The following is an 11495-nucleotide window of genomic DNA, read 5'->3' as shown; positions in this document are numbered from 1 at the left end:
AGCCGGGCCTCCAGCCAGCAAGCCTGGACGGCCTCGCAAAACCGTTCTAGCTGAGCCGGGCCTCCAGCCAGCAAGCCTGGACGGCCTCGCAAAACCGTTCTAGCTTAAACAGAACGTCTCGAAGCGGAACCTAAGCGCAGTGAGCGAGCAATCATCCTGAAAAGACAGGAGCAGAGGAACATGATCCGAGCCAATATGGGTGATGGCACGGAGGGAGGCAAGGGGGCATCGAAGCTCCCACTCAGGCGAGACCAAAAGCTGAAGACATTGTGACTCGCTATAATTCTCCTTTCCTTCCGGAGAAAAATTCGGACATAAATATTCTTTTCCACGGCAATAGGACAATAAATCTTCGACGATACAGGTACGATGTCAACACCAAAACTATATCTTCAGGGTACTGTTACAAGCTTACTTACAGCATCTCGTTTACAAACAGCGCAAGTTCTTCTGATTCCCGATGACCAATCTAAGAACTCTACGAGCGAAATTTCCAGACGCGGATGTAGTTTTCACCGTGCGTGGTCACGATCTTCTTCATGCCGACCGACAGACCGGTGATTGGTGGGCGCAGGTGCATAGGAATGTTGTCCAGCCGGGCATCCGGAGCGATTTCACGGACCCTCTTCTTTTCGACTTGCTGCCTGGGGCCAGATTCCGCTGGGCGGACATTCTTCTGTTCAGCTTGTGGCCTGGAGCTGGACTGTGCTGGGTAGCCTGCATCCATGATGAAGCTTCGAATAGTCTCACCAGTTCTCTGGCATACCAGGCGTAGGACTCCATCAATACCACCGAGCACCAGCATCGAAGTGTCACCAGGCAAATGATGTGCACTGTAGATGACATTTGGGCTAACTCTTGTTTCCCAGAGAGGCCTCAGGGTCCTGATCAAGATAAAAGTAACAAAAATGATGAGATCCAGTTATGATTTGCCGGACCATGACATTAGAAAAATTTCAGCAATGGGTTCCATAGAAAAATTTCAGCAATGGGTTCCGTTGCCAACATTCTTGCCCAGTAGTTAGGTTGTTAACATGCAAACAACTTCATACTTACATAATAAAATATTATGGATTATTTAAGGCATTAAACAGCTATAGATTGCCACAAGCATGAACAAAGTGCACTTGATTAAAAGAATGTAGAAATGAGCATCTTGCTAGTTGACCTCTATACACAAATTATTCTTAGACAGGATAATTTACTACATTATCAATGGGTAGTCCTGACAATCTTCTTCACATTAAAAGAATGTGTAATCTTCCAACTTCCTTCTATTCTCTGCATGGAAGTAATCTTCTATGTTCAAGCAATCTGAATTCTAAACCACTCCTAACATCTTATGAGAAATCATTACAGGTTTCTCAGCAAGTAGCAATAGCTTCAACAGTAAACAAACATGTGTTGTTCATGCGTAAAAAGATTATCAACCGCACACAGAGACACTAATGCAAATGAACACATTTCCATTAAACTCAATAATTAGGTGAGACCATGCACTGCTCATACTCCATATCTGTTCACTCTACTTGAACTTAAAAAAATGAGAGCGAAATCAAGATAGTTGATCAGAAAAACATATTCCCCATCCAGGTACATAAGGCCTACAGGTTTGTCTTAAATCAAAACGTTTTAAGTTTGACAAGGCTAATAAAAAATCAACACACAGAGACACTAAAGCAAATGAACCTTTCCATTAAACTCAATAATTAGGTGAGACCATGCACTGCTCATACTCCATTTCTGTTCACTCTACTCAAACTTAAAAAAATGAGAGCGAAATCAGGATAGTTCATCAGAAAAACATATTCCCTCCATCCGGGTACATAAGGCCTACAGATTTGTCTCAAATCAAAACGTTTTAAGTTTGACAAGGTTAATAGAAAAGAAAATCAACATCCAGAATACCAAATAGATATACCCGGATGGATGGAGTACAGGTCATTCCTTTCTTGGGGGACAGCAATGGAACAAAACAATACTTAAAGTGCAGACAGATTGAAACGTAAATGTACATGATACGCTTTGCATATCTAGAGCCAGCAGCCTCAATTATTAAATTGTCAAGATATCTCTCTAAAAACTGTAAGGCCGACATAAGTGGTGCCCTCTCCTTGCTCCCCGCTCAAAGCATTTTCATTCGATCGATATAGGCTACGTGTTATCTGAGCCGTCCATTTGGATTGTTGGAGTAGCCTTTTTATTACTCTGGTCTGAGTCTTTCCTGTGGCTGCTACCAAGTCCAGCCTGATGATGGACCCATGAGGCAGCGACAGGGGTGACTCTCGAGCCTGTACAAAATATAATTTTGATTCCCATTGCGCCGCCTCTGTCCACAAGCACCATACCCAACCCTATCCTCATCTCCTCCTCCCCACCTTGGCTGCTGCCACCGCACCATGCTGTGTAGCATCGCCACCCCTACGCTAGGACTCTGTTCTTACTCTGTGTCGTTTGTCTGGTCGGCCAACTTGCCGGTGGTGGCTCACCTGCCATCGTCTGGCTGTTGCACCTCGCAGGGAACAGCACGGCTGATGGGGACAGAGGCAACACGTGCAGTATGGCCCACTGGCGATTGGGGCTGTAGAGGCAGTGGGGCACTGGAGCTACAGGGCTAGTGGCGGCGCACCGATATTGACATCAAGGACAACACTGATGCAAGGCCGGATAAGGCCTGGTGCACTGGTGCAGGTGGAGAGCAGGATGTTGTAGGATGCCGAGAGAGGACAGGACAGAGAGGGCTCACCGGCAAGAAGAGAAGGACATGTCTTTTCTTGGGCCCATGAAGCAGCTGCTGCACCGTCGTGTGTAGATCCATTCTCCTAAAACTGGCATTTCCCAGTGGCTAATCTGAACCTATTTCCTCCTCTCCGGTTTGTTCGCTTTGGTGTCGCACTCGCAGCTCAGCACCCCCGCCACCCGCAGAATCCGCCGACCATGCTATTACGGCCTTGTGGCGCTGTCTTGTGGATTGACTGCTCCAGCAGTCTCCTTGTTGCCCCATTTCCTGTGAAGCTCGAACACATCCTCCCCTTACGAACAGCCACAAAGCTGAAAGGGAGTGATGCGTGAGGTAGGGTGTCAGCCAGGGAAGTCCACCCTGAGGTGTTCATGTGTTTCTCGTCATCTATAAGAAAGCAGGTACCGTCTCCCCTGATTCTCCTGTTGTACTGTTTTTACTTGCTTCAAGTTCGATCAATTTGGTTGGCAATGCATGTGTGCTCTGTCTGATGCATCGGGCAGGCTCTATGGATATAGACATTGGGTTTTGATCTGACGATTTGTTTTTGGATAACTCGGATTACCTTACTCCCGGCCATGATATACCTATCTGTGAAATTAGAAGATCCCTTCAACTGATGCCACTGGGCTTGCAGTCAGATGATAGTTTTAGGGACGCAGAATTCCATTGTGGCTTTATTCATTTATAGGGGGCATTGAGGCTCAAGCTGGATGGTGTGCAGGCTTCTCTGCAAAAAGGCTAATGTGAGGCACAATCCCAATTTGTGGTACAAGGTTAATTTCTTCTTGCTTTGCTTTTGATGTGTTCTTGGCCTTGGTTGATTTGGTTTCCAACGTTTCCACCTTTGCTGGCACTTGCATTTAGACTCAACGCTTAGCTAATCAAAATAGCAAACTAAGGAGTATTTCGTGAAAGTATCATGGGCAACCTTTTGCTTAGTTTCCTAATGGAAAACGTCAATTTGAAAGTAGTGATGGGATGATTTGGTTGGAAAGCCAGTAGCCACGTGGGGAACTATGTTGTCCTATTGAAATCAATATCTAAGTTTGGCTGCAGCAAATTCAGGTGAGGAGGTTAATGACATGTGGCATGTTAAGGAAAAGGAACTGGAGCTAGAGTTGCCCAAATTTCATCCTCAAGCTGTCAATAGAAGCTATGAGATACTCTGCACCAAACCTGCTTTCCTCGCAGATATGGGAAGATGCTGGGTTCTCTTGGATCATGCCACCTGGCTGGTACCAAGAATGTCATAGTACTGCTGCTTAGATTGACCAATTTCGCACTGGATGTTTAAGTTGCAGTTTTTACTATGAGATGGAGGTGATACTATTTCCCTTTTTTGTGGGATTCAGTTATTAGAAAGATTGTCAAAGCCTTAATCAACATAGTTTTGTCCTAAAGGAAGGGGGCGTTTTTATGGAGAGAGGTGGCACATGCTTGTGCGCAAACTTCATCATTGGGTGTTTTTTTCAGATAATATGGTATAATTAGTGAGAGAAAGTATCACAGTTGTAGTCATACATGACTCATGGTACAGTTTCTATGCTTTTTTTTCTTTTTGCCTAGAAGAGAAGATGCGCACTGCTGTTAGTATGTCAGTATGCATCTCTGTATGGAACACACATAAATGTTTTTTTTGGTACATGCTGCTTGCTGAGGCATAACCAGAGAATCAAAACACTGGCGTTAATCCAGAGGAAATTAAGCATATGAGCTTGGGGCGTGCGATAGCAGCATTTAAAAAAATTCCGGCATAGAAAAATCGGTGGGCTGTGCTTCTCATCCTTCTAAAATTTTCCAAGAAAGAAAAACCGAATATAAATTGTATCATGTGTGTGGAGCGTGCTAGTGTCGTTATAGCCTAATAAAGATTTTTGTAAGGATAAATTTTACTTGCCTCGACATTGTCAATGTTTTATATCTAGTAACCCAGCAAAGCGTGTGTTCCCCTCTAGTACAGTACTAAATTAGAACAACTACTATTGATACTGACCTTAAGTCCCAGCAATGTGCATAACCAGAAGATGAGCCCGCGAATATTAAGTGTGAATTTGCACTGAAAGACAAGCATCTTATCACTGAAATGATAAATAATGTAACAAGTTAGTTTGATGGTGATTAAAAGCACAACACAATCATATTTGCATGAATTTTTATTCACTATTTTTTCCTCAAAAGATCCAACAAGAACTAAAACTGACAGAAAGTTATAAATGCAGTTTGATTTATTGAGATGGGTTATCTTATTCTTTATATAATCAAAATTAAAGGAGCTTTTAGCATTATATTGTTCAACATCAGATTCTTTTTGCTAGGAGGAATATTTAAAAAGTTCAACAAAATAATAGGTCAATGGAGAAAAATGAACATTTATTTTGAGCAACACATTAGTTTTTGGTGTGATAGTTAGTTCTACTGTGCTCCTCTGATCCAACCTATGGAATGCTAGCGATGTTGTATAGCAGGTCGGAGCAAAATACTATGTTTGAGCTTTTCAATTACAGAACTTAATATCTCTAGTCATAAAGCTACACATCAAGTAACATATCTACATGTTGTGATGGGATAATAGAGATGTTGTACTACTAGTAGTAGTTAAGGATTAGAAAAGTTCAGATGTTATCTAGACATTGCAAAAGAGGAGCAGAAGTAGCTCAAACGGCCCAAAGCATCTTAGAAGCTTCTCAACTTACTACCTGCATTATGAGCTAAGGACTAGCTAGAAGAAAGGCCAGTAAATGCTTGGCTTTTTTAGTCATGACCCGAAACCAACACCATGCCCATCACTTGTCCGGAAATGAAAATTCATCATGCTAGTAATCCAGAATTAGTTGAAAACATACCTGTTGGTGCAAAAGCTGACTTTAGAAGGCCTAACCTCTCTCCTGAGGTTTGATCTGCAATAGCTACATTTCCAAATGTAGAACCACCAACGATCAGCTGGTCATCTGTTACTGCCAAGCATGTCACCGGGGAAGGGTGAAGCCTGTATATCATATGTGAAATAGGCATCAGTACAAGGAGCATATCAAACTGGATGCACCTCTAATGATGATTACACACTTAAGTACGGTCATAATTTGACTTTCGTGATATGTTGATGATATCAGAAAAAGGTTCAAGCTTTTTTACCTTACACCAATTACCTATACTACCTAGTGCAGTTAGCAAAGAAGGGGATATGATGTTACAGAATTCCCCTGAAGTAAGGTGAAGCTCGTGCACACAAAATAACAATGAAAGAATTCAACGATTGCAGACAGCACTTCATTCACATGATATACTACTTGATTCCCTTGTGCTTACCGGTGAATGCTCGAACAACTCCTGCTGTACATGTCATATACAAAGGCTCTACCATCCTCACAACCAATTACAACCTCTGGATCGGCATAACTGCAGAAGCAAATGAAAATGAGAATATAAGTCAATCCTACTTAAAATAACAGCAAGAATGTCTAGGATAATCAAATCTTTCTCAAATAATGGTGGGGCATACACAAGCTTATGCGACACTCCTTCACTGTTAATAATAAACGATTTCCAGCATGATAAAAATAAAACTGTAGGGGAGGCCCTGACAGTAGATTTTATTGGAAAGAAAAATATGTTGCAAGGCTACATGCAAAAGAATTGTACAAAGGGGTTAGCAGCCCATCCAGCCAGAATAGGAGAGGAGCCTTAAGCTCATCTTTCATTCTGAAAGAGAGGAGTAAAAGGTTCCATGTGACATGTATCAGATGCAATCCATCTTCAATTTGGGCACCAAATCAATATGAAATCTTCTGGGGAAAAATGGTGATATAGTTTATCAAGTGTTGTGGCACCATTTAAATTTCAGATCAGAAACTTAAATTGTGTTAGAATAAGAAAAAGATCATAAGTTGCGGTGACTGAATAGAAATATTTGTCTTTTCCTTTTATCTTTGCCCAGAATATCCTAATCCTTGTTATTCTCAACATATACTGATCTGAAGTTGAGATTAGAAACAAAGGTAGAGTGAATTCGAGAAATACAACCACAAAAAAGGGGCATCTTTATGCGCATTTGTTTCACAACTCCCAAGTGACACCAGAGTGCACGATTACACTGTAAGGGTAGATCGCACCAGATATTTAGTCTTTATTCTTCAAACACCAATTCAATATTGTTTTCGTACCAGGCAACATCAATCTTGTCATTTCTGGTAAAAAAAAATAGCAAGTCATATCGAGACAGTTAAACCTGGCACCTCACCTCATGCATAACCCATGATTGAATGTGTCTCCACGAGATTGAAATATACTTCTTGGTCCACTGCGTTTCCATATGCAAACCTGGGAACTAGTTAAACCTACAATCTGCACAGAGGATTGAAATCCTTTTATGATAGGTAAAAAAGTAAGTCTGTACTCTGTTGAAATAAAGATGCAGTGTGACCGAAAAGATCATGCAAGGTTGTAACTATAACAGTTCGGTTCAATCAATCTCCATCAATAAAATAGAGATGACACAAACCAGAAGCATCAACTCGGCCAGTTTCAGAGTTATGTTGACAGTCTATAATGGAACATCAAGCGCATCTATGTTTTGTGCAACCCAATGCACATAATGGGAAGAATGATGATTCGAGAAACAAACACTGACTGATTTTTCTAACAAGAACACAATCATTTCTGCGTTTAGCCTTGCCCACCATTATCATGTATGGATGGGATAGGCTTGACCACATGGCTTACCATTGTGCTAACAATTAGATGTACGAATAACAATCAACTGGGAAAAGTATCCCACAATTCTTGGGCGAAACTCACATAAACATAATAGAGTGACTTCAAGCATTGGCTATGGTCCATATGGATTACAGTACAGGTGGTCTATTTTGCAGTTCCCCTTGACATTAAGATACAACAAACCATGTTGCTAACATCATTGCAACCAGATGCTCGTATCTATATAAATAAGATGTTTAAAATGTACAGTTGATGTTTTGACCTATGAATAGGTGAGGTATCCCATCTAGGCTGCAGTCTTCTATCAGTATGTGTGTATGTTTTCTTTAGGTTAAAAGGCAGGTGCTCTGCCTTTGCATTTAAGACTGGGAAGCTACAAAAGAGTAAGTAAAAGCAAAACAAAAGGGTCCAGCCGCCTCATGGCGCTGGCTATGCAAGGCTTAAAAACCATGCCAGCAAGTGTGAAAGAATAGATAAAACTTCCAATGTTATTTTAGTAAGCACGAATGTTGGATATGTCTGTTCTCAAAACCAGAAGAGTGCAGCTGCTGATACATAAATAATAGAATTGTGTGCCAACATTGATTACCTTATTTTCATCAAAATCGAAGTCAACCAACATTTTGGAATTTGGGACATTGTACTCATTCATGTATTTGCAACTTTCAGCAGACCAAAGTCGAAGAACCTGGCAAAAACTAGTGTCAAAACGATGAGGCATTCAAGATGATACTAACTAGAAAGGTGACACAATATTCAAAGGAAACTACGAAATCGTCAGCCATGAACTATGCTAATTATCTACAGCTTCGGACTTAGGCAAGCATGATTTCCACAGCCATGTTTATGTGACAATCTGCATCTCATTGCATCAGCTGTAGGACCACTTGTCGCACCTCACAAATACAATTTGTAACTTGATATTTTACATTAATGAAGATTAAGAACACCACTATATGATGCAACATTCACCTTATCTCCCATTCCAGTTAAGACTGAACCGCTTTTCATACGGCACAAGGTGGCCCTGCAACAAGAAATAAGAAAAGAGAAAATAAGGATACTGAAGGTCTGAAGCATTGTTTGGTAAGTATAAGAAACAAAAGACTGGCCATGATAAAACAATATGAAAATATGATGAGTTGACAAATGTAACTACTTTTGCTGATACGTTATAACACTCAGAGGCATACATTTATAAGACCTATACCAGACAGCAAGTGCTTACCTCATATCATGACCAATCCACTGATGAACTTCAGCAGACCCTCTAGCGAGAGTTGATGCGTGCTCATTCATGGCAAGCGCCTCAAAATAACTTTTGACTGAAATAGTAGAACTCGAGCCTCTTGCCTGCGGATTCCTCTTGTAATATAGATCCCTCATCACATGGGCTGTGCTGATAATCGTATGCCTATCAACGAAGCAGAAAATCATATGTGCACACTTTAATCAACAGTACAGCGTGCTTCGTAATTAGGAACTTCCATAGGAAAATTGTGCATCCGGCTTGTGGGGTGAAAAAAGAACGGGCAGAAATACCAGACTGAAATACAACGACTAGCACAAGAGTAGCTATTACAGAAATTGGTAGCTCACTGGTTAGGTTCTCAGATCTATCTACCATCTCGCGGAATGAAGTGGGCATCTATGATTTATCAATTCTCCTAATAAAATAAGTTCGATAATAATAATCCACTACAGATCGAGAAGTAGGTTCAGTTACAGTATAAGAAGAACATAGCACAAACCACGAAACGGACCTACTGCTGAGAGCAATCGGGAAATTAACTGAAGGGGACACGGGAAAGGGAGGGGAAAGGGAGATGAGATGATCCGCGTAGCGGGTCTGACCATGACTTGCAGACGGCGGAGCAGTGAGCGAGGTCGAAGTGGTCGTCCACGCGTGAGAAGATGGAACGGAGGGTGTCGTCGTTCAGCGACTGCCCCGTCAGCCCGTACCCGCTTCCCCCGCCACCGCCGCCGCCGCCGCCGCTGCGCCGCTTCGAGGGGAGACTTCCGCTCCGGCTCCGGCTGCTGCTCGCCTCCATCTCTCTCTCCCTCTCAGAAGGGCGAGCCTCCTGTCGCCGCCCGCCGGTAGTCGGCCGGTCCATACTGTAGGCCTGTAGGCCTCCTGTGTAGGGCACTGCTATGTATCGCTTGATTTGCGAGACCGAAGGAGCGCCCGCGGCCCGCCTACTACAACAGCCCGCTTGAGTGGACCGGACAAACAAACGTTTTGGGAACCACTCGTTCGATTTTATTAGGAAGGAAGAAGACTACGCCCAGTTTTTCTTTTTCTGTGTTTTTTTACCAGTTTCATCGGGAGGTTTTCAAAAAAAATCATTTTCATTTTCCCTGTTTTCCTTTTAATGTTTGAAATTTTATTTTATTTTTCTTTTTTTTTGCGTGTAAAAGCTTGTGTTAGAATTATGTCGAATATTATTGTACAAGGTAGGTTACAGTTGGACTTGGTTTGGACTGTGTGTAGACAGGGTAGGAGTTGTGTCGACACTTGTATCCTAGGCCTTTCATATATATCAGGGGTGAACACACGACGTAACATATGCCAACATAATAGCACGGTCACGCGGGGAGCCAGCGACGTGTGCCGGTGCCCGGGCGGCCGGGGTGCGGTATTGTGACGGTGTCACGGGGAGGAGCGCCCGTTGTCATGCCCCGGAGATGTAACCATGATAGTGAACCTCGTTAACAAATTTCGGTGTTGTGCTTGTGTGATTGCTTGGTTCTCGGATGATCAACGATATGCCTCAGATTTATTCTAACAAGTGGTATCAGAGCAAGGTTGCAAGATCCGGCGGACGGGCATGTTGATCTAAAGGAGTTGCGGATGATATTGATCGGTGTATGGACGCAAGATCAGAAGGATTAACTATGCAGATCAGGAAGACATCAGCGGCAAAGATTGGAAGCAATCGGAATAACGCGAAGCAGGTCAGATGCAGGCGGCGGGCGGCGGAATCGAAACAGCATGCGGCCCGGGATTCATGCACGGCAACAGTGCGCGTGGTAGCAGCTACGGTACACGGCGGCATCGATCGATCTTCGATCGGGAATCACGTGGAAGCCCTAGGGGTGCGCGCAGTACAGCGGTGGTGCAGGGACGGCCAGTGCGGTTGATTGGGCTGGCAGGCCAGGCAGTGCTGCAGGCTGACCGAGGGTGGCCTGTGCGGGAGCAGCAGAGCGGCAGGCTGGCTCGTGTGCCCGAGCCAGAACCAGGCGGAGCACACGGCTGGACATGGTCCAGGTCGTTTTGAGCGGCTCACGCAAGGGTAGATGCTGCATGGACACGAGATTGGTTGGTTAAAAAAAAGTTCCCAAATAAGAGGCACATGGTACGTTGGTTGACTTTCTGGTGCAAAGAGCTAGCAAACCGAGGATATCAGATGCATGGCGTGAGCATTGCATGGCCTGTTTTGGATCAACTATTTGTTCTGCTAGGTGCATGGAAAATGCTACGTGGGTCTCGATAATTGTGGCTGAAGAGTTCTTTACAAGAAGTGTGTACCCAGGCTTCTGAGACGGAAAGGCAACGTGCGTATAAGGCTTGGAGGAGTCTGGAGTGCGTCGTGACAGGAACATGTATACACAGCGCGTCAAGCAATGCACGAAGATGTGCGGGCGGACACGATGCAGGGTGGAGCATGGTTGCAGTCGGATAATTTCGGCTGGGTCGGACTAGACTGTCTGATGGACCGATATGGATGTTGGTTAAAGCAGAAGACGGCGGTGATTTCAGCGACGACGACATAGGAGCGTGATGCTGATGATGGACGACTTCTGGGGCGTGAAAACACGTGGTGCGGGCCTGGGGGCTTGTGCGGCTTCGACAGACTATGACGCAGGGTTGATTCAAGACGGTGCACATGAGAGCTTGGAGTCGACAGGGCGCGGGAGGGTGGCACGTACAACCACCATGGAGTCATGTTGAAGGTGGAGCTGGAGTCAGACGGATGGCTTCACTCTGTGCTGATGGAGGGGCTACGACGTAAGAATTCGGAGAGTCAAAACCTATTTC

General features: G+C 43.8%; 1 protein-coding gene across 1 annotated transcript; it reads right to left on the bottom strand.

Moving 5' to 3' along the window:
• Positions 1 to 267: 267 nt before the first annotated feature.
• Positions 268 to 9663, bottom strand: LOC119286500 (F-box/WD-40 repeat-containing protein At3g52030-like). The gene is made up of 9 exons (XM_037565881.1): positions 9311 to 9663; positions 8685 to 8870; positions 8429 to 8483; positions 8046 to 8144; positions 6981 to 7084; positions 6050 to 6139; positions 5587 to 5729; positions 4737 to 4821; positions 268 to 884 (listed from the first exon to the last, which is right to left on the bottom strand). The coding sequence occupies exons 1-9, from the start codon at positions 9568 to 9570 to the stop codon at positions 479 to 481; spliced, it is 1428 nt and encodes a 475-aa protein (XP_037421778.1). The 5' UTR covers positions 9571 to 9663; the 3' UTR covers positions 268 to 478.
• Positions 9664 to 11495: the final 1832 nt, after the last annotated feature.

The sequence above is a fragment of the Triticum dicoccoides genome, chromosome 4A, assembly GCF_002162155.2.
Source record: "Triticum dicoccoides isolate Atlit2015 ecotype Zavitan chromosome 4A, WEW_v2.0, whole genome shotgun sequence".
In the NCBI taxonomy this organism is placed as follows: Eukaryota; Viridiplantae; Streptophyta; class Magnoliopsida; order Poales; family Poaceae; genus Triticum; species Triticum dicoccoides.
This window is presented reverse-complemented; position numbering and strand designations above follow the sequence as displayed.